Source organism: Eubalaena glacialis, chromosome X (assembly GCF_028564815.1).
Source record: "Eubalaena glacialis isolate mEubGla1 chromosome X, mEubGla1.1.hap2.+ XY, whole genome shotgun sequence".
Taxonomy (NCBI): Eukaryota; Metazoa; Chordata; class Mammalia; order Artiodactyla; family Balaenidae; genus Eubalaena; species Eubalaena glacialis.
The window spans coordinates 8,414,113-8,438,741 of record NC_083736.1 but is presented as its reverse complement, the minus strand read 5'-3'; the positions used below and the strand labels follow the sequence as shown (position 1 = coordinate 8,438,741).

Sequence of the window (24,629 nt, the reverse complement as noted above, 5' to 3'; positions counted from 1 at the left end):
CAAAAAGAGAAGTCAGTGGCATTCATGCCAAGAATGTAAGATTGAAGTTACTTGAGTGTAGTCCGAGAAACACCTCAGGGGAAGAACGGCATTTGGTATAACTGGGACAGAAGTTGGCAGGACATGGTGGGCAAAGTAAAAACCATACTGCAAGTATGTTTTCATTTTCAGATTGAAATCCTATGAATTCAGTCTTTGGATCTGTTCATGCCCTGAAGGAAGAAAACTATTATTTATCAAGCACCTATTAAGTGCCAGAGAGTTTACAGATATTTTCACTGAAAGTATGCAAAAGAGAAAACATTCTCACAGAAACTCAACACATTTTTCACACCTGCAACTCTTTCACTCCAAAGCCCAAAGACTCCAAACTCCATAGACTCTTTTCCTCTGTGCTAGAGGTTGGCAAACTATGCCCCTAGGGCCAAATCTGATTTGTCACCTATGTTTGTAAGTAAAGTTTTATTGGGACACGGCCACACCCATTTGGTTACGTATCATCAGTGGCTGCTTGCATATGACAACGAGGGCATCGAGGAGTTACAACAGAGACCTTCTGGTCCACAGAGCTAAAATATTTACCGTCTAGCCCTTTACAGCAAAGTTTCCCAACTCTTGCGCCACATCATGGAAGACTCATCTCCAACCCTCACCTCCCATTGCATCAAGAAGGATACGAAATACATTCGGGATTTGAAAGTAACTCGAAAATTCCGGAATTAGTCCTCCTGTTATAGCTTCCAAAGCTATTGTTTTGGTGAAAGATGATGAAGGATACAAGTTTTGATTCATGCTAGAAAGTCCCCAGGTAATTGGCACAGGCCAAATGGTCCTAGAACATAAAGTGTTGATTCTGTATGGACATTCCAGATAAACAGAGCTTCTTAACCGTAGTGGTAGTTAACATTTATTGAGTAATTATAATGTGCCAAGCATTTCTCGGTGGCTTTTCATGTACTAATTCATTTAGCTCTCACCACAGTCCAACCCTGGGGTTTCTACCACGACACTGGTGACATTTGAGGCTTGGATAATTCTCTTTTCTAATGGGGGCTGTCCTGAGCATCGTAGGATGTGTAATTAGCAGCAACTCTGACCTCTACCCTCTAGATGCCAGTAGCACTCACACACCCTCTCCCCTGCCCCCAGTTTTGACAACGGAAAATGTCTCCAGACATTGCCATTGTCCCCTGGGGGAACATCTGGTCAACCAGGTAGAAGTTGGTATTTTCTTCATTATGCAGATGAGGAACTTGAGAAATGGATAGTTGAAGCAACTGGCCGAGAACATACAACTAGTAAGGAAGCAAGACCTGGTGTTCAATCCCGGGAAGACTTCCTCAGGACCCTGAGTTCTGAACTCCTGCCTCCTCTAGCCCTTGTTCACTCTAAATCATTTCACCTCAGGACTTCCCTGGGGGCGCAGTGGTTAAGCATCTGCTGCCAATGAGGGGGACACGGATTCGAGCCCTGGTCCGGGAAGATCGCACATGTGGCGGAGCCACTAAGCCCGTGCGCCACAACTACTGAGCCCTCGTGCTACAACTACTGAAGCCCACGAGCCACAACTACTGAGCCCTCGTGCCACAACTACTGAAGCCCACGAGCCACAACTACTGAGCCCTCATGCCACAACTACTGAAGCCCACGAGCCACAACTACTGAAGCCCGTGTGCCTAGAGCCCATGCTCTGCAACAGGAGAAGCCACCGCAATGAGAAGTCCGCACACCGCGACGAAGAGGAGCCCTCACTCGCCACAACTAGAGAAAGCCCGTGCGCAATGAAGACCCAACGCAGCCAAAAATAGATAAATAAAATAAATTTAAACAAATAAATAAATAAATAATTTCACCTCGTTTGACGATTTTGCTTTACTGCAGAATGACCAACATCAACAACATCTTGGATGGTCATGTTGCGTGTGCTACTCTTGGGAGAAAAATTCTTTTGTGGTGACGTTTCCAAGTTTTAGGCATTAGCAGTGGCGTTCTTGCCGGACAGTTTTAATGTATCGTTACCATTATGTTTCATTTATAGGAAGGCTTTTATTGCTTAGCTCACCACAGTGTGTTGCTGTTTTTAATGGCATCTCGATTCGTTATCCAACATTCAAGCGTCATAATTTTAGAAACCTCAAGAAAAGAGGATTTATCATGAGGTTCCTGGGAGCTTTTTTTTTTGATCCCGTAGTGGAAATAAAACAAAATCCCATCTGGATAGTTAATCAATATGTATAATTGGTCTCCTCTGGGCCAAATCGTTTTCCACCACGTCACTCTACAGTAAAGGTTGGATTACATGTGGCCTTCTATCCATGCCATCACTACTTTTACTTCTCACCAAAAGCACTTGATGAAGGAATTCCATTTTTTTTTTTTTTGAAAAGCCTTTCTTGGACTTTTAAAAGTCTTAGTGAAAAGTGTTCAATATTAAGTTAACATGCTAAATATTATATTTAAAAAGGTTATCCTGTACTCTAGTTTCTCCTCCAAAGACAGGGACCCTGGGAACATGGCCAGTTTTTCCTCTCTCTCATCTCCTTCAGCTCGGTCCACAAATATTTGACTTCAGTGTGAGAGAATTTCAGGATGGAGATTACATATAAACATATTATTGATAGATGAATTACAGTAATACAGTCTGCTCTTTTCTCAGCTCTCCTTGGCTCAGTTTTATATACAAACTCAAATATTAGAATCCCTTTCATTGTTCCTTCTGGCAGCTCTGTCTAACTTCTGCCCCAGGATCTGGAATGTTCATTACAGCTGCCTTGGACAGTAAAACCCAAAGCACCCTCAGATCCTCACATTTTTCTTTGCACCTGGTCAGCAGTCTGCAGTGGGACGCAGAGCCTACTTGCACACAGATTTCCCGGTACCCTCGTCTTCCCGGCCACATCATTAGCTCCTCTGCTGCTCCGTGGTGCTTTAGTTGCTCCAGCCCTGGGCGTATTGGAATTCACTCCTCTGGTGTTTTTCTTTTTGAACGAGACAGGATTGTTAGGGACATTGTGACATATAACAGTGTGAAATAGTAGTGTTATTAAGATACAATAACACTAATCCCTTTAAGTTTGGATGCAGACTCAAAATTCCATATTCTTCGTAATAGAGAAAAGTGCTATTGAGTTTAAACAATAGCAACAATATCAACATAGCAGCAAACCATAAAGGGTTTTTTTAAAATTTATTTTATTGAAGTATAGTTGACTTACAATGTTGTGTTAAGTTCTGCTGCACAGCAAAGTAATTCAGTTATACATATATATACATTCTTGTTCATATTCTTTTCCATTATGGTTTATCACAGGATATTGAATATAGTCCCCTGTGCTCTACAGTAGGACCTTGTTGTTTATCCATTCTATGTATACTAGTTTGCATCTGCTGACCGCAAACTCCCAATCCATCCCTCCCCCTTGGTGACCACAAGCCTGTTCTCTAGGTCTGTGAGTCTGTTTCTGTTTTGTAGATAAGTTCATTTGTGTCATATTTTAGATTCCACATATAAGTGACATCATATGGTATTTGTCTTTCTCTTTCTTATTTAACTTAATATCATAATCTCTAGGTCCATGTTGCTGCAAATGGCATTATTTCATTCTTTTTTATGGCTGAGTAATATTCCATTATATGTATATACCACATCTTCTTTTTTTAAAAGATTTATTTTATTTATTTTTGGCTGCCTCGGGTCTTAGTTGTGGCACGCAGGATCTTTGTTGAGGCATGCAGGATCTTCATTGTGGCGTGTGGGTTTTCTCTTCTCTAGTTGTGGCGCGCAGGCTCCAGGGCACGTGGGCTCTGTAGTTGTGGCGTGCAGGTTCCAGAGCACGTGGGCTCTGTAGTTTGTGGCACGCAGGCTTAGTTGCCCTGCGGCATGTGGGATCTTAGTTCGCCGACCAGGGATCGAACCCACGTCCCCTGCATTGCAAGGTGGATTCTTTACCACTGGACCACCAGGGAAGTCCCTATACCACATCTTCTTTATCCATTCATCTGTTGATGGACATTTAGGTTGTTTCCATGTATTGGCTATTATAAATACTGCTGCTGTGAACACAGGGGTGCATGTACCTTTTTGAATTATAGTTCTGTCTGGATATATGCCCAGGAGTGGGATTGCTGGATAATATGGCAACTCTATTTTTAGTTTTTTAAGGAACCTGCATACTGTTCTCCACAGTGGCTGCACCAAGTTACATTCCCACCAACAGTGTAGGAGGGTTCCCTTTTCTCCACGCCCTCTCCAGCATTTCTTATTTGTTGATTTTTTTAATGATGGCCATTCTGACTGGTGTGAGGTGATACCTCATTGTAGTTTTGATTTGCATTTCTCTAATAATTAGCAATGTTGAGCATCCAAAAAAGAGTTTTGACCTTTCTCAAGGTCACCGTCATTTGAATCACGGTGCAGCTTTGCTTTTGCCAGGAGGACCAATTCTAGGCAAATTTGTAAAGTAGACATTTGTCTTTTAAACCCCCAATCTCGTTGGTAGTGATTTCAGGGGATCAAGGTTTAGAGTCTTAAACCAAAGGGGTACAATATCAAGAGTACACTAATGGTGGGCCAGCGTGGTAGGGGGCTCTCCTGGGCCGCACAGGTTGGCGGGGGCACCATTCTCGTGCTTTCAAAGTGAATGGTGGGGACTTCCCTGGAGGTTCAGTGGTTAAGACTTTGCCCTCCGATGCAGGGGGTGCGGGTTCGATACCTGGTCAGGGAGCTAAGATCCCACATGCCTCATGGCCAAAAAACCAAAACATAAAACCGAAGCAATATTGTAACAAGTTCAATAAAGACTTTAAAAATGGTCCACATCAAAAAAAAAATCTCAAACAAAAAACAAGGTGAATGGTGGCCTGTGGAATTGTGCAGTGCCAGCACCCTTCTTTCCTCAACACCCTGGAATAAAGTTTCCTTTCCCTAGCACATCGGGATCATCTTCTCCTAAGCTTACTTCATTGTTTGCAGTGGGTATGAATAGGAAGTGATCTATCAAGTCAGCATATCCTTTTCACAAGAGGAATTGAAAGGTTTTACTCTGAAAATCTAGAGGTTTTTAACATGCATATTAGTCCAATTCCACCTGTGCGAAGTGGCCAGATATTTTTCCACATTGATGTTTCCTTATAAGAGTTCCATAAAATATTTCTAAAGATGTGAAGGCCACACATATCTGAAATCTGATGATGTTTATACCCTGCACTGAACATCTCAGTGGAAAACAAGTCAAATTAAAAGAGCAGGGACTTCCCTGGTGGCGCAGTGGTTAAGAACCCGCCTGCCAATGCAGGCGACACGGGTTCAAGCCCTGGTCCGGGAAGATCCCACATGCCGCGGAGCAACTAAGCCCGTGCGCCACAACTACTGAGCCTGCGCTCTAGAGCCCGCGAGCCACAACTACTGAGCCCGTGTGGCACAACTACTGAAGCCTGCGCGCCTAGAGCCCGTGCTCCGCAACAAGAGAAGCCACCGCAATGAGAAGCCCGCGCACCGCAATGAGAGAAAGCCCACGCGCAGCAACAAAGACCCAACGCAGCCAAAAATAAATAAATATATTTTTTTAAAAAAATTAAAAGAGCATGTTTTTAGAAATACTTAGAAACTTTACAGACTTCTAAGGAACATTTCACAGACACGTAGTCCAATTTTTAGTGTGTGGATGTAATTAAATCCCTTTAATGTTTATATACATATGACAAGAACAAAATAATAAATTGTCCATTTCACCCCACCCCTTCTGTGAAATACTGTAACACTATTACACCATAAAATTTAGCGGGGGGACTTTTTACTGGGCCTGGCTAACCAAGTGCTCTGGAGAAAATAGCCAACCCATTTATGTGATCATTAACTAATCTGGGGAATGTGTACATGTAACTGCATTTCTAAAAAAGGCAGATAAACTCGGCACCCAGTGGCAACTTACACGGGACTGTGGCTGATTCTTGGTAGCTGATCCAAGCATGAATGCGGCCGGTGGCCCTGTGCTGAATTAGCTCTCAGGGCTACTACTAGGGTGAGACAGGAGCAATGGCCTCACTTCATTATTCAACTTGCCAGTTTCTCTTTCACTGGGCTCTAACGGATCAGAAAGTCAGAGTCTGTCAAAGAGAAGCTGCAAAATTACCCTAGGAATAGGAGACAGTGGGTTAGCAACTCCCTACAAGCAAGACTCTCTTCTTCTGTATCTTACAAATTTCCCTTCCCATTTTACCCTTCCTGCCCCCAAAAAAGTTAGTTTAGGACAATTGTGGACACCCTAGATCGAAGATAAATACGATGCATTCTCGTTATTCACAGTATTTACATTCCATAAAGTCACCAGGAACACTGGCTAATAATGAACCATTGCTCTTCAGGGAAATACACACACACATACACACACACACCCCACACATAGATTAGAATCTTAAATCCTAAAAATAAGTCATCCTGGTTGATTGTATTTTCTTTATTTTATAAACAAGAAAAGGAGGTTTCGAAGTATTAAGTGACTTGGCTGAGGTGGCCCCACTAACAGATAGCTGCTAGAGCGGGGACTCAGACCCAGTCTAACTGGCTGCAGAGCTCTTGCTCTTGCAAGCAGGCGCTGCTTGCTCGATGCTGTGCCACTTGTGTTGTCCCCATCCTATGGTTCTATGAGAGCTGCCACAAGAAGGCGGAACGTGTCTTGTTCAACCGCAGCCGGGTGCTGGCTCATTTTTTTCACGCTCTGAGCCTGTCTGCAAATGGATGTGAAAAGGCCCCAAGTGTTGATGTGGAGGTCACAAACGAATTTTTAAATGTTTGCAAGGAGGTCTGTTAAATCCATCATACTCCAATAAAGATGTTTAAAAAATAAATAAAAAGACATTGCTAAATACAAAAACAAACAAAAAAGCAGCATGAGGAGTGCCTGCAGACACCCTTTCCACATCTTTTGGCTGGTTCCTTTTCATCCCTCAAGAGACTTGTCAGAGAATTCTTGTCTGATCATGACCACTATTAAAAAAGACCCTCCTCTCAGCCGTGTTCGATCACATTACCCTCTGTGATTTCCTTTACACACGTCACGATCTGAAATTTTAATTTATTTCTTGGCTTGTTCAGCCTGTTGCCCTTCGCTTACGTGTAAACTCTGTGATAATGGGAACTTTGTCTCTCTTGGGTCCCAATGTATGCCCAGCACTTGGAATGCTGGCTGATACACTGTGGGAACCCAGTTGCTGTTATTTGGATGAATAAGTGAATGGAAAGGTGAATGGATCAACAGTGGTATGTAGCTCTTTCAAAGTGAAGGCTGCAAGTGTATTCTGAGAGCAGTCATGGCTTGAGTTTGTGTGACATCGGCTATGGTACTTCCAGTCTCCGAAAAAGGTGTTCGTTAGGGCCTTAAAAAAGATAGGGTGATAACTCCGGAAAGAAGAAATAAGTTCTGAAAGAATTGGGATTAGATCTCACTTTAGAAGAATTTAATTTAGAGTATTTTGCAAAGAGGCAAAGTTAGTACTAAAGACTAGGAGACAACGGTGGGGAGGATGACGCATTTCACGGCAAGAAAGGGAGCTGTGGGGACTTCCCTGGTGGTCCAGTGGTTAGGACTCCGTGCTGTCACTGCCGAGGGCCCGGGTTCGATCCCTGGTCGGGGAACTAAGATCCCACAAGCCGCATGGCACGGCCATCTCTAACTCCAGATGTAGAGAAGATACATGGTGAGCACATGGTTGAGGCCAACACAGAGATGAGGTGAGCGTGACCGAATTTCTCCTCATGAGGGGCTGATGTGATATTTACTCATGAGTGCAATGAAGGTGAGAAAAGAAGTAGCAGTGAGGAGCCTGAAATGGGAAGAGGGCTCAGTTTTAAGCTATATTTTGTCCTGCGATGTGAAGGGCTCTGTAGGATAAGCACCCCATTTCCATGTGGTCCAGAGGTGGTATACAGCAGTTGCTACCACTGGCCATCATTCCTAATTCTCTCCATTCCCCTTGTCTTTAGGTTAAGGACCAAGAAGGAGACTTAAGACACAAAGGTAGAAGTGTAGGTCTGTAAAAGAAGGTTTTGGGGTTGTTTCTTGAATCCTTAGATTGGCCCTACTCAGAGCACTTCCATCAGCGTTCGTGGTTTCTGAATCAAAAGATGTGAATAAGAAATAAAAGCTAAAATCATAACCAGGAGCTGCCAGCTTCCGAACCAAAACTGGGAACTGGAAACACCTGAACACACTGCAAGTAACCAATAAACCCTGCCATATTTTAATTAATAGCCCGTATAAGAAATGAAGTCCAATGAAATCATTAACTTTTTTTTTTTTAAGTGACAAATGAAACAGCACAACTGTGGAAAACTTCTTTGTACTGGAAGGATTTTAGAAATATAGGATAGCATTCAACTCATTTTATTGTACCTTTTGGAATATAAGAATGGTAGGGTTACAAATATTTGGAAGCTTCATCAAAGTGGAAAAAGAGATTCAACTTTCCCAGTTTCAAAGGAGTCACGTCTGTATTCTTTGAAAGATCTAAGGATAATACTTGGCTTAAAATGATCAGATGATATTCCCCAATTTCTGGGAATTTATATTTTGGGACGATGGTGGTTGCAGTATCAGCTTTCTCAAAACATACTTGGCTCAACAAAGTAGATTTCAGTCCACTTTGTCGGTAAAACAAACCTATTCGTCGTAAATATCGATTAGTCAGAATTTGGATTAAATTGAACCCCACGTTATGATGGCGACTGAGACACTTTTCCTACCATAGAGTAACCCAAATTGCAATGATTTTGAGAGTGAAATAGATCCCAAACTAAATCATAGTCTCTTAACAAAACTACTTCCCAATGCAGACAGTACTACCTCGGATTTGTCTATGGCTTCATAATGTAAGTCATTTCCCCATATATTATTCCTCATATATTGTGGTATTGTATTTACCACAAAAATCCCACTTGACTGAGAGAGCAGATAATATTCACCTCATTTTACAAAATAGGACAACTTAGAAATAGACATACTCCTTGACTTTCTCAGTATCATCCTACGAGCAGAGCTCGTACTCCATACCACATTTCATGGCACCTACTTTAGAGTTACTAGCAGGGTCTCACTAGGTTCAGTCAAAACCAGAATATCTTTTTTTTTTGTGGGGGGGTATAGTTGTTTTACAATGTTGTGTTAGTTTCTACTGTACAGCGAAGTGGAGTTCCCTGTGCTATACAGCAGGTTTTGTTAGTTATCTATTTTATACATATTAGTTAGTATATATATGTCAATCCCAATCTCCCAATTTATCCCACCTCCCCTTTCCCCCCCTTGGTGTCCATACGTTTGTTCTCTGCGTCTCTGTCTGTATTTCTGCCTTGCAAACAGGTTCATCTGTACCATTTTTCTAGATTCCACGTATATGCGTTAATATATGCTATTTGTTTTTCTCTTTCTGACTTGCTTCACTCTGTATGACAGTCTCTAGGTCCATCCACGTCTGTGCAAATGACCCAATTTCGTTCCTTTTTATGGCTGAGTAATATTCCATTGTATATATGTGCCACATCTTCTTTATCCATTCGTCTGTCGATGGGCATTTAGGTTGCTTCCATGACCTGGCTATTGTAAATAGTGCTGCGATGAACATTGGGGTGCATGTGTCTTTTTCAGTTACGAAAACCAGAATATCTTTAAGCAGAGAATATGTTAGCAGCCACATCAAAACCTAAGGACCTCACAATATGGTCAATTGAGTTTTGACCAAGTGCTAAGACACTTCAATGGAGGAAAGAATAGTTTTTTCAATAAATGGTGCTTAGGCAACTGGATATCCATAAATATAAGGATGAAGTTGGACCCCTACTTCTCATAATAATACACAAAACTTAATTTAAAATGGTTTGTAGACATAAGTGTAAGAGATAAAACTTCTAGAGGAAAACTGAGGTATAAATCTTCATGACCTTGGATTAGGTTTCTCAGCTACAACACCAAAAGCACAAGTGACAGTAGAACAATAGATAAATTAGACTCCATCAAAATTAAAAACTTTTGTGCTTCAAAAGTCACCATCAAGAAAATGAAAAGACAACCCACAGAATGGGAGAAAAGATTTGCAAATCACATAGCTAATAAGGAACTTGTATCCAGAATATATAAAGAAATCATACAATTCAACTATATAAGACAAATGGCCCAATTACATAATGAGCAAAGGATCTGAATAGTCTTATCTCTAAATTAGGTACACATATGGCCAAGAAGCACATGAAAAGATGCTCAACATCATTAGCCATCAGGGAAATGCAAATCAAAACCACAATGAGATGCCACTCCACACCCACTAAGATGAATAAAACAAAAAAGACAGACAGTATCAAGTGTTGACAAGGATGTGGAGAAATTGGAAGCCTCACATACTTCTTGTTGGAATATAAAATGATGCAGCCCCTTTGGAAAACAGTTTGGCAGTTCCTCAAAAAGTTAAACACAGAATTAACATGTGACCCGGCAATTCTACTCCTATACTCAAGAAGAATGAATACATATGTGCACACAAAAATGTATACATGAATGTTCATAGCAATATTGTTTACAGTAACTAAAAAGTAGAAGCACCCCACATGTCCATCTACTAGAGAATGGATAAACAAAATGTGGTATATTGCTTAAATGGAATAATATTTGGCATAAAAAGGAATGAAGTACTGACACATGCTATGACTTGGAGAAATCTTGAAAACATTATGCTAAGTGAAATAAGCCAGACAAAAAGGATCGCATATTGTTTGATTCCATTTTTATGAAATGTCCAGAACAGGCAAATCCATAAAGAGACAGAACATAGATTAGTGGTTACCTAAGCCTCGAAATGGGGTGGGTAGCAAGAATGCGGAGTTACTGCAAATGGGTATGGGAATTCTTTAGGGGATATTGAAAGTTTTCTAAAATTAGATTGTGATGATGATTATAGAACTCTGAATACACTCAAACCCACAAACCGTACACTTTAAATGGGTGAATTTTATGGTATGTGAAGTATATTTCAATAAGGCTGTAAAAAAAAAATCAACACCCTTCCCCCTAAAAAAACAACTTAAGACATATTTTTGTGTCTATACAGTCCTAGAAAACCAATACCTGCATATTGAGTGCTTGTAATATATCATGATAGCTACTTGCTTCATTACATTTTACCTTGTCTCTTGTTGGAAGATCATTTTCACTATCTGTTCATTCAACAAATAGTTTTTGAATGCCTATTCTGTGCCAAATATGGTGCCAGATGCTTGGGATAGATGTCTCATTTCATACAACAGCCAAAGATCCCTCCCTTTATGGAGCTTGCATCCAATTGGATTTACCTTGATTGTATGTTCAAGTACAACTTAGCTCTGAGGGCTCATTCTAGGAGATACTTTTCAAGTGTAAGGTGCTATTTTCCAGAAATTTCACTTTCTCCATTATAATGGGCCCACGGTTTCAATATGATCCCATCCTTTTCACAGCTCGGTTGTAGTCAGTTATTAAATTCAGTTTGAAGTCAAAAGAAATGACAAGAAATTTCTTGAGAGTAGCGGGGTTTCAAGTAAATATTTCCATAGATAGCTCAACTTATTTGAGAAGCCTCAAGGGAACTAGAAATGATGACAGAAAAGTAATGGTAAGAGAAATTGAGCCCAGTGATTAACTTCCTTGAAATATTAGCCTGAGTTCCACATTCTGTGCTTGTCCGTCAATGCATTCTTAATTCTTTCTTTTGTTTCTTAAACATTTAGCAAATATGTCTGTGTGCTAATCTGACATAGGACATGATCTCATAGTTCGCTGCAAATGGCCAGTGACCATCATCTTCTCAATAAGACGGTATCTTGAGTTGTCTCTCTGCCCTGTCTTACAGTGATCAGGAATAAAACTCAAGGAATCCTGGTCTCTGGAAACAGGACATGATTTCTCTGAACAGCCATCAGTGAATTTTTATTCTGAACTCCTGACCCCACTTCCGGTTTGTGTCATTCATAGAGATTGAAATTACTCCAGTTAAAGAAAGTGTCCCTAATCAAAAGGGCTTAATGACTGGGCCATGTCTCCTCCCTGAGTTATACTGGAGTAATCAATGCTATTGTCGTTCTTTGTAACACTGCAGCTTCTCCTGCGCTGTGTTAAAATCATAAAACTCATGCATGCTATCTCCATTTCCCACAGCTGTGATTTCTGGGTCTCTGTCTGTGAATAAGCATTTCAGAATTGTCATGAGATGGAGGAAATAGCACGTGCAGAGTATTTCCCAAGCCCAGTTGCCAAGAATGAGCTAATTTTAACCCTCCCTTGCATACAATGAGCCTTAAAAACTTCAAATACAAGCCATTCTACAATGATCTACCTTTCCAGGAGAATGGCAGGCTTTCACTGTAGAACCCCGGTCTTCCTGAAGTATACCAGAAGTAAGATTTAAAATTATGTCATAAGATTAATAAGATATTCAACCATCCTTTTCCTTTTTGATGTTTTTATAGTGATTAAATACAAAGTTCATGCCTGTATACAAAAGAAAAGTTAAATAAATGTCATGTAACCTTGCTGTCTTGCTTTTGGAAAATTTGTCCAAAGATACTGATCATAATCTATCCTCCATAAAAGAATAATATTAGTTTTTTCTAACTTTTTATGTTTAACAGGCTAAAATTGCACTTTCCTTCAAAATATAAAAGCAGGAATTGCAAATATATTTCAAGTGTCAATTTTCAATCAACTGGTAATAGCTACGTACATGGTGTGTTAAGAAAGATCCTGAGGGACTTCCCTGGTGGTCCAGTGGTTAAGACTCCGTGCTCCCAGTGCAGGGGGCCTGGGTTCGACCCCTGGTCAAGGAGCTAGATCCTGCATGCCACAACTAAAGATCCCGCACATGGCAACAAAGATCCCGCATGCTGCAACTAAGACCCAGCACGGCCAAATAAATATATATTTTTTTAAAAAAAGAAAGATCCTGAGGTTCAGTATGGCTTAGCAAAAAAGACTGCTATCATTGGATAATAAATGTTTTCCAGAGGTGCAAGAAGATAGGGAGTGGACATGTAAGTCCTATATTTGCCATCCCTGCATAATTGGAAGAAGAGTTAACATTTAAAATATCTTTTCATACGGAACACTCTTGCACTGTTGGTAGGAATGAAAATTGATAACAGCCACTATGGAGAACAGTATGGAGGTTCCTTAAAAAACTAAAAATAGAACTACCGTATGACCCAGCAATCCCACTACTGGGCATATACCCCGAGAAAACCATTATTCAAAAAGAGACATGTACCACAATGTTCATTGCAGCACTATTTACAATAGCCAGGACATGGAAGCAACCTAAGTGTCCATCGACAGATGAATGGATAAAGAAGATGTGGCACATATATACGATGGAATATTACTCAGCCATAAAAAGAAACAAAACTGAACTATGTGTAGTGAGGTGGATGGACCTAGAGTCTGTCATGCAGAGTGAAGTAAGTCAGAAAGAAAAATAAATACGGTATGCTAACACATATATATGGAATCTAAAAAAAAAAAAAAGGTTCTGAAGAGCCTAGGGGCAGGAAAGGAATAAAGATGCAGACGTAGAGAATGGACTTGAGGACGGGGAGGGGGAAGGGTAAGCTGGGACAAAGTGAGAGAGTGGCATTGACATATATACACTACCAGATGTAAAATAGATAGCTGGTGGGAAGCAGCCGCATAGCACAGGGAGATCAGCTCGGTGCTTTGTGACCACCTACAGGGGTGGGATAGGGAGGGTGGGAGGGAGACGCAAGAGGGAGGGGACATAGGGATATATGTATACGTACAGCTGATTCACTTTATTGTACAGCAGAAACTAACAGAACATTGTAAAGCAATTATACTCCAATAAAGATGTTAAAAAAAAGAAAACAGTAGACAAATAAAAAAATAAAATATCTTTTCATGACAGATAATAGAGAACAAACTAGTGGTTACCAGTGGGGAGAGGGAAGAGGGGAGGGGCAAGATGGGGTAGGGGAATAAGAGGTACAAACTACTATGTATAAAATAGATAAGCTACAAGGACATATTGTACAACACAGGGAATATAGCCAATATTTAATAATAACTATAAATGGAATATAACCTTTAAAAATTGTGAATCACTATGTTGTACACCTGAAACTTATATAATATTGTATAGCAACTATACCTCAATAAATTCTTTAATAAAATATTTTTTCAGCAATTACCAGAAATATACTAGTCTACATTAAAAAAAGAGCATTGAACTAAAACAAACACCAAATTAATGCTCACCATTTTATCTATCCCATAGGTCAATGCATCACGTCAAGAAGCCAAATTGATGGAGGAGTGTGATCTTCTTATTGAGATCATTCAGCAAAGACGACAAATTATTGGAACCAAGATCAAAGAAGGGAAGGTACGATTTCTAGGGCCGAAGGTCTTGTATTCTCTACCTGGAGAAAATATACTCCCATGCACTTCAATAGCTTAGGAAATATTGAATGACCCCTTTTTCTATATTGTCTGTCATCTCGTCCTAAGTCTTTAAGACGTAGTTCAAAGCCTCTTGGTTGGCCAGTTTTTCCTCCACCCTTTCTTTGTGTTATGGTCTCCTATGCACACCTGTAATACAAAGGCTGCTCCATTACCCAACTCCAGGGCACAGCATGGAGCTCTGGTCTATTATAGCCACTATTTTCCATCTCTCTTCTCTATGAGAAGGTGGGTTCCATAGAGGAAAAGTTCATTTCATATTTATTGCTATATCCTAGCAATCAAAACAGTATTAAATAAATGTTTAAATGAATCAGACTTTATATACAGAAATTATGAAGTGCTTTCTCATGCTCTTGAGGGAATTTAGACAGGTGTCATTTCATCGTGGCAAAACTCCTGTAGTTTCACTATATCTTATACCCCTTTGTGGATATACAGTATTAATAGTACTTCTTTGCTAATGTTTGTGTGTTTAAAATTCCTATGGTTTTATAGTAAACTATATTCAAAAAGCAATTCACAAATTTAGGTTATATTCTTTATGGCCATCTTCTTATTTATTCAAAATTCATTCAGAAATGTTGATAACTTAAGAATCCATCACTTTATTCTATTTTTAAATTAGTCCTATTTTTATTGAAATACTTACGATCTACTTTATTTTCCCCATTTCTCTGCCACCCTCACAAGACAATTTTGTAAATATCTAAAAATAGAAACATTCCTTCCAGATCCAGTCAATTCATGAATTTCTATTATTACTGCTCATAACTATAATGACACGTATAATTAAATCCAGTTGGCAAGTATTAAGTAGTACACAGAGATTACAGCAGCTAATGTACGTGCTCTTCTCTTCAAACTTTTTTTAAAATTATTTTTATTTTTAAATTAATTAATTAATTAATCTATTTTTAAAAATTTTTGACTGTGTTGGGTCTCCGTTTCTGTGCGAGGGCTTTCTCTAGTTGTGGCAAGCGGGGGCCACTCTTCATCGCGGTGCGCGGGCCTCTCACTGTCGCGGCCTCTCTTGTTGCGGAGCACAGGCTCCAGACGCACAGGCTCAGTAGTTGTGGCTCACGGGCCTAGTTGCTCCGTGGCATGTGGGATCTTCCCAGACCAGGGCTCGAACCCGTGTCCCCTGCATTGGCAGGCAGACTCCCAACCACTGCGCCACCAGGGAAGCCCTGTTTTCTTCAGACTTTGAAAGGTGCTTCTAATATTGTAGAATGTTTTAGACTGCTTTGTCTGTATAGATTGGAAAATATGTATACATGTACATTGTGATGGTGATCAGAAAAGTTGAAGTCAAATCAAATAGTTCTGGAAGCTGTTCCAGTAGATTATCAAATTAATACACAATTATTCCCTGGCCAGGGACGGACTCAGATGTGTTGAACAGCTACTTTCCCTCACATACAAATTATCCTGAATGTCAGCCTGGAATCTGTACAGGATCCACTTCCTCTTCTGTCATCATGCACCATGTGTATTTCTCTTAATACCTGACGTCTTTCAGGTTCTCAGGCACGTGAGAGCCTGAAAACAGCTGTAATTAATTATTAACATACATGTGGAAGGTAATTTGTTGCCTTTATGTGGTCGTGTGCAGGGATCAGCTCTCAGTATGCATATTACTTCCTTATTGCTGCTGGAACAGATTACCCCAAACTTGGTGGCTTAAAACAACACAGATTTATTGATACCTGACCTTTTGGAGGTCAGAAGTCTAAAATCAGTCACAACCGGGCTGAAGTCAAGATTTCAGCAGTGCTGTTTCTTTCTGGAGGCTCTAGGGCAGAATCCATTTCTTTTCTGGCTTTTAGAAGCCACCCACATTCCTTGGCTTGTGGTTTCTTCATCATATCACTCTGAGCATTGCACCCATCCTCAAATCTCTTTCTCTGGCACAGACTCTCCTGGTTCTCTCTCATAAGGACCCTTATAATTACATTGGGGTCAACCAGATAATCTAGGATATCCCCCATCTCCAGATCCTGCACTTAATCACATCTGCAAAGTCCCTTTTGTCATGTAAGGTAACATATTTTTAAAACTCCTGGGATTAGGATGTGGACATCTTTGGGGGCCCTTATTCAGCCTGCAGTGACTCTCCGCCACAACTTCCTGGCCAGCAGGTCTTCCTTCCCCTTACGTAACTTCCCAGCATGAGGGTTCCTCTCATGAGCTAGAGCAAAGTAGCGAAGGGGTGTGTGTCCCCAGTTCCAGCCATGGTGATGCATGGGCTTCATGGTCTGGTGCACCCACTCTACCCTGGACACATGTCCGTGATAGAGAACATAGTAAAATAGAAAAGCAAAGAGACACATAGCTGAGCCCAAAACCAGATAAACATCTCCATGGGCCAGAAATAGAAGAAAACTACAAAGCCATGATGGTGGCTTTTTAAGACACAGGCTCCTGGGACTTGGTCTGGAAGAGACTAAAGCAGCTACACCTTCAACTCCTATGGCTAAATAGTTTTGGAAATGTTGGGGTAAAAGGGCTAGAAATGCTCCAGATGGTATGGGAAAGTGAAATCAGGCTCATTGGTTAATGCCATGGGCTGTGTAAGGCTTCTCAGTTCATTCAAAGGGACCGAAAACAGATTATTGCCAGCCTTCACCTAGGGTCATAGCTGTTAGCAAACTTCAGGCCTGGGAGTCTAGAGCAAGTCAGCTGGGTTGGAGCCTGGCTCTGCACTGTTTCTGATACCTCCACAAAATGGGAGCCTCAGAAATGCAGAGATAATACAAGATTCTGGAATGAGGACCCCCAAGGATGAGGTGAAGGAGACTGTAAAACAGACAGGATAGGCTAAGCAAGGTGGGGGAGGGAGAAAAACATTATGAATGACTTCAGCCCTTGAAAACAGAAACTCAAACCACAATTCCAAAGCAAATAAAGAGATCTTGAATTTCTAAAAATACAGCCAACAAAATCAAAGACATTTTCTCAACTCAGTTGAAATTAATTTTATGTGAAAATGTTAAGAAGATGTTCAAAGAGATACATGAAGGAATAACTTCTATCTTAAGAGAGCAAAAAATTGTGAAACCACAAAAGAAGGATGTGAAATAAGAAAAAAAATAGATATAAAAATAACAAATTAGAAGTTTCGGAGGGAAAAACGTTTGCACTGAAATGGCAAAGAAAACTCAGTGGGAAGGGAATTTTGGAAGCTGAGTTTTAGCCTCCACATAGGGGAGGCTGTCTACACATAAGAATAGGAAACTTGATCCATACTTCACACCACATACAAAAATTAAATGTCAATGGATCATATACCTCAATGTAAAAGGTAAAAACTCTGAAAATTCTAGAAGAAAGAAAACGTGGGAGGAAATCTTGGTGAGCTTTGGTTGGCCAAAGGTTATATACACTGGCAGAAACCTAAAAGAAATATTTACAAACTATAGAGGTAATTATATATTGTATTTCACCAAAAGTAAAAGCTTCTCAAAAGGCACTCTTAAGAGAATGTAAAGACAAGCCACATATTAGGAGAAAATACTTATAAATTATTTATTTAATAAAGTAATCGTATCCAGAATATATAACAAATTCTCAAAACTCATTAATAAGGAACTAGATGACCCCTTCACCAAAATGGATAAAAGATTTGAATAGATACTTTACCAAAGAAGGTATAATATAAGGCTGGCAAGTAAGCACATGAAAAGATGTTCAAAGTCATTAATAATTAAGGAAATGCAAATTAAAACCTCAATGAGATACCACTACTTACCTACTAGGATAGTTAAATTAAAAAGATGGACCATGCCAAGTGTTGGTGAGAATGTGGAGGAACTATAGCTCACACACTGTTTCTAAGAATGGAGACGGTATATTTTAGAAAACTGTTTGGCAGGTTCTTAAGTAGTTAAACATACACTTACCATTCGATCCAGCCATTCTAGGTGTTTACCAAGAAAAATGAAAGCGGATGTTTATATAAAACTTGTATGTGAATTTTCACGTTCATATTAAGAGTAATATTAAGGGTAATTTCCTGACTGGAAACTGGAAATGACCCGAAGTCTATCAACAGATGAATAGATGAACGGTTTGTGGCATTTCCATACAATGCAGTACTATCCAGCAAGGAGTGAACTCTTGACACATGCAACAACATGAATCTCAATATAATTATTGTGAGTGAAAGAAGCCAGACAGAAAATAGTATATACTGCATGAGTATATTCATACAAAATTCTAGAAATAACACTTTCTAATCATCTACAGTGACAGAAAACAAATCAGTGGATGCTTAGCGATGAGTGACAGAGGGGTGGGCGGGATGAATTACAAAGGGACAGGAGGAGAATGGGGGGGGTGATATATATGTTCATTATCTTGAATGTGAGGACTGTTTAATGGGTTTACACATATTTGAAAACTAATCAGATTTGTACTTGAAATATGTGCAGTTTCTTACATATTAATTATATCTCAGTAAAGCTGTTTGTAAGACAAGTAAATTGTACATTTATACAATGGAACAGTCTTCAGAAATTAAAAGTAACGAACTAGGGTGATACGTATTCATATGGACAAATCACAAAAATAGAAGCAAGTTTTATGATGATTCTTAGGGAATGAGAAATATTATATAAAGTTTGATGAGCTACAAAAAAATCCCATATAATGTTTAGGCATATATACATCAACATGCTTGGGAGTCATCAAGAGGGTGTGCTCCTCTGGAGAGGGACATGAATTAAATTAGGGAGGGACGCACAAAGGCTTCAATGCCATCGATAATATTTTACTTCCTTTTGAAAAATCAGACGCTAGTATGATGAAAACACTGAGATTTGCTAAAGCCGGTACTGTGTATGGGAAAGTTGATCATATGGCTTTAAAAACGGTCCGTATGTTTGAGATGTGTCACTTTTTTAAAGTGCACGTTTGCTCAGGGATATGATCTCAGAAGGCAGTGTTACTTGGGAAAGATGAAGAGATGAAGGCCCCGTTCAGCTTTCCATTGAGTTACTACTTTGGTACACGACCGAGGACTGGTTCATCCCAGACCTGGGAATTCACAGCGACTAAGTCCCTGGCCAGGGCATTGGGTGTCAGAGATACGTTTTAAAGAAAAGAGCATGGGTGCCGACACCCTGGAAATCAGAGAGGCTGGGCAGGGAGGGCAAGTATGGACTTGGTGCCCAGTCTGGGTGCCCAGGCTGGTGGTTGGGAAGTCTGAAGACACTCAATCCAGAGAAGGGCTAGTGACTTTGCCCTCATCTGTCTCTGGCGCCAATCGCAATGCCATTCGATCTAGAGGAAACAAACGCACCGCAAATCCTCCGACTGGGGGAGGTTGCCAATCAGGCGATGTTACACATGGGCACATGCTGGTAATTCCTGCTCTCAGACCATTGCACCTTCTTTGAAATAAATAGCTCAACAGCCTTTATACTTAGACTGATTGAAAGAGTCTGAAGCTCTGAGACTCCCCGGGAAAGAACTGGCTTATTTCTTCAGTAATAGGGGATAAATTTCACGCCAACACAGGACAAGCTGACAGCAAACTCCAGATTAAGCCAATTATGTGTCTTTGTTCAGACACATACCTATGGTAGAAGGCTGCAGCTAAAGAGAAAAAGGGTCCCTTCTCGTCACTGCTTTTATGTACTCTGAATCTCCAAAATGTAAGATAATTACCCTGGACTACGTGTCAGGGTGTCAGGGCTTTTGTATAGCCTGATAGAAACACTGAGGACAGTCCTTGTTGATTCAGATACTTGTTTTAATTGAGGACCAATGGTTTGGACCTAACAACTTTGGCATGGGAACCCTACGTATATATAAAAGCATTTAAAATACATTTAAAGAAAAACAAAGGGCCACTTTTAAAAAGCGTTTGTAAGGTAAAATAAACAGCAAATAGATTGATTTAAATAGGCCTATGTCCCCAAAAGGAGGCAGAGTAGTATTTCCATGCTGAGTGTGGAGTGAATTCCACAAATTACAACGTGCCGTCGCACTTCCCAAAGGAAAAAAAGAACAGTGCCAACGTGGAAAAACTTTTAAGTAATATATTAAAAAAGTGTTTTCTAATGAAGAAATCCGTATATTGCTAAACACTCAGTGTCTGATTCTGAAGTGTGGTACCACATAGGACACTGTTTCACAGAGTGTGTTCAAATGCAGGGCCATCTGACCAGAATCGTTGAAGTCAGCAAACTTTTTCTGTAAAGGGCCAGATAATGAATATTTTAGGTTTTGCCCTTCGGTCTCTATCGTAACAGGTCGCTGCTGCCCGACGGTGTAGTGTGAAAGCAGCCACAGATGATTCAGAAACAGATGCACGTGGCAGTGTGCCATTAAAACTTTATTTGCACAAACAGGTTGTGTACTGGATATGGTCCACAGACCATAGTTTGTGAACTAACTTAGAAAAGTTTTTCTTTTCTTTTTTCTTTTTACTGAAACCCACAGTAAAAAATACATATAACATCAAACCCAGCACTGACACGCACACACACACATAAACAACACACACACACACAGAGACGTAAGTTTTACAAAACTTATCTTGCCCTTTCTACCAGGAATGCTTTCTGCTGCCTTCTTTTCTCCTCTCCTCTTTCATTTAGTTTTTTCAATGCTAATCCTGTCCATACGGACGATTCATCACCTGCAGATCAAAAAACATTCATGGCTTGTTAAAATGCAGATTCCTGCCACCCTGCCAATTACAACTCCTCACCTAGGATATGCGAGGGCCGGCCCAAACATCTACGGTTTTTCTTTAACAAAGGTCCCCAGCTGATTCTTGTGCACACCAGGTTTGAAAAGCTCCAATCTGGTATATCAGATGGAATTGTACACTGAACTAAAATTAAAATTACGCCAACAGTTTTCTGTAAAAAATTCCTATATTTTCAAAGGAGGCTCTCATTTTGGCTTGCTTCAACTTATGCATGATGTAGGACTTTTTTTTTCTTCTTCTTCCTTTTCCTCTTATGTCGCTTTTAACTTCCAGTATCATGATAGAAATGTTTTAAAAAAGAAGAAAATGGAGTTCAAGCATTTTTCCGTTTGTCGTCTGTGTGGTCACTATTATTAGGTATACCGAAAGGACATGAAGTTATTCAAAAGGAATATTTGGTCCTTATTTTGTTGTTGCTGTTAGAACCGTATTAAATATCTTCAATTCTGCTATGTAATTGAAAGCATTCTTTATGTTATGTGATTAAATATTTCTTCCTCTGACAATTTCTTATGGATGCGTTCTAATATCTTGAATTGGACTCTGTGCCTTTCTTAGCTTTACCTCTGGATATAATGATGTTAGCAGCTGAATTCTATTTGGTGTAAAATAAGTGTTATTTTATTCAACTAATGAATACAGTTAATCTGCGGTGATGGTCACTATAATTATATACAATGAGGTAAATCTTTTACCGGGCTTAAGATAACATACTCTTTGCCCCAGAGTTTTGACACTTCATTTCTCTGAGCCTTTACTTTCAAGAATCTTTCTCACCCTTGCCTGCAGTCTTGTGGCTGATGCCTCACGATTCAGCATTCATTTCCTTTGTTTGCTGTAGTAGGACAGAGCTGAAATTGGACAGTCCTCAGAGGCCTCAAGTCCTGACATCTCCTTCCTTCCTTTTCTTCGATTAGACTTGCGCGGGGACGATAATGATGACTTGGAGAAAGGAGGAATTTCTTGGAGTTAGCAGGAATTCTGGAGGGAGCCTGAGCCAGCCTTGTCTGTAAAACAGATGAACTGGCCTCCTCCCTACCCTTTCACCCAGGGCTGTTTTCCGTTCCGGAATGATCATAAAGCCGGCCAAGACCTGTCCCAGGCTGTGTGCACCGGGGCACCAGGCGCACGGCAATTCCAATTAGCCGTCTCATTTGAACTTGGCTTCTGGCCAGAGGGCTTCATCTCTGAGCACATTTCAAACACCAGAGCGAATGGTCAAGTGGGTTACCGTGGACTTATCTTGGCCTGCCCCAGAGGTTATGGTCAATTACGTCTGAGGGTCGTTTGCAAGCAAGACGGAATCAGGAGTTGGAATGGAGGTTGGAACCAAACGTGCGTTTTTATCCCGACTGGGAAATGCTTATCAAAATAGTTTTAGTTATCAAGTAAGCACAAAGTGCCTGGAAATGACGTTCCCGGTGAGGGGAAATGGCCCAGCTGTGCTTTTTTTGGCTTTCTCTCATCTGTTCAACAGGAAAAATATTAATCAATGGAAAAAAATGCTCCCTTTCTGTTAATTTAACACATGAGTTTGAGATAGTGTGGGAAATAGTGATACCTAATGTTTTTACATCGCGATTTTATTACATGGATGGCAAAGGACTTTTTAGAAAATGGTTTTGACTTAAGGCACACATTTGTACCTATGGAGGTGTTTTATTTTCTCAATGGCCCAGCTGAAAAATTGAACTAGAGAAAGTTTCAGGGTTCCCTACGATCTTACGGTAATTGTGTGAGGGAAGGGGTCTGGTGACCCTCTGTAACCCACACTGGGCAACACCTTTTTCCCCCATCAACAGGGAAGCAATTCGCAATTCAGGGTTTCCTCTTAAAACAAATTAGCAACACTTCTCCAAGGTGATAAAGAATAGCTAAGACAAGAGTGCCATAGCTGGGATTTCCGTCTTTCTCTGCCTCCTTTTTGAACATTTACTGAAGGATGGCTCGCATACAATAAAACGCACACACGGGGAGGGTCCAGCCCGACACATTTTCACTAAGCGAGCCCACCCGTGTAACCATCTCCGTGCCTCTTTTGTTCAAGGTCATGAGGCTTCGCAAACTGGCTCAGCAGATTGCAAAGTGCAAACAGTGCATTGAGCGGTCGGCATCACTCATCTCCCAAGCGGAACACTCTCTGAAGGAGAATGATCACGCGCGTTTCCTACAGACCGCGAAGAATATCACTGAGAGGTGAGCGCGGGGGCTGCTGGGAAATTCTTGGCGCCTGGGCTCCTGTGTCTGGGGTGTGATTGGTTGGCCTTGCCCTGCCTTGCCTTTGTTTGCATTTTCAAGGCTGAGTACCACAGAGAATAGAGGCTTTGAGGTGCTTTGTTCCAGCTAAAGATGCTTCCCTTTGACATGTCAAAGCCTTTTCGATATCAACCTAGAGTTCAAGGCCTTTGAAACAAGAGTCCGCCAGTTAGAAAGAATAAAATCAGCCTGCTTTTAGTGGGGGAAGAAAGCTTATGATGGCACAAAACAGCATTTACTGTGACTCTCAGACCTGATCTTATCGTATACTTGATAACAAAGCATCAAAATGAAGACCAAAACATAAAAGGGAATCTTTTCTTCCATCTCAGGGCTTATCTAGTTTTAAAAACCGCCCAGGTGTTATTCTCTGTTAGGCCTGTTTTTATTTGGTTGAGAAGCTTTGCCTCTCCTGAAAGGTCAAGGCCGACTCATGTGGGAGAGAAAGAAAGGACAAAACTGTCAGCTTCATACCTCCTTCTTTTAAAATATTCTTTATTCTATGGTAGGGGGACATAAAAATGACATGATTTGAATGGGCAGGTCAGCAGTGAAACCGACAGGGGTCAGTGTGCCTTCAGTACTCGTACTTGATGGGCATAAAATTACTCACCTTCACGGATGCAAACACCTATAGCAATTCTTGTGGAGCCCAGGAAAAGCACCTAACGCCACCTAAATGACATCTCCAACCAATGCCAGTGGCCTTGACTCTTCATTCGTTCAAAGTTTCAGAGTCAACTGATCCTTTTCCAAAGCCATAATAGAAGACTATCCCTAGAAGACCGCCGGACAGCTCCTTCATGCTGGTCTATTATCCTAGAGCAGGAGTCTGCAAACTTCGCCTGCAAAGGACCAGAGAGTAAATATTTTCAGCTTTGCAGGTTATCAGGTCCCCATCACAACTACTCAACTCTGGGTAGGTCTCCAGCAGCCTAGCCTAGATGGAAATGAATGGGCGAGGGTGTGTTCCAATAAGACCATTGACAAAAACAGGCTGCAGGCCAGATTTGGCGGTACTTTGCCAACCTTTGGCCTAGGGCAAAAAATACCATCTTCTGACTTGAATTTCTTCGAGGAAGGAGAAAGAAAACTAATGCTTATGGAGGGCTGCTTGTGTTGCACACTTGCTAATTCTCAAAATACCGCATAGAGGTAGGCAGTGG

The 24,629-nt window shown here is 40.7% G+C and overlaps 1 protein-coding gene across 4 annotated transcripts in view; it reads left to right on the top strand.

Annotated features, from left to right (window-relative positions):
- Positions 1 to 24,629, top strand: part of MID1 (midline 1) — a 376,934-nt gene that overhangs the window by 304,748 nt on the left and 47,557 nt on the right. For all 4 annotated transcript variants that reach the window (XM_061178725.1, XM_061178723.1, XM_061178726.1 and 1 more), the window contains exons 4-5: positions 14,302 to 14,409; positions 23,255 to 23,403. In XM_061178725.1, the coding sequence (XP_061034708.1) occupies positions 14,302 to 14,409; positions 23,255 to 23,403 (257 nt within the window). The remainder of the gene's footprint in view (positions 1 to 14,301; positions 14,410 to 23,254; positions 23,404 to 24,629) is intronic.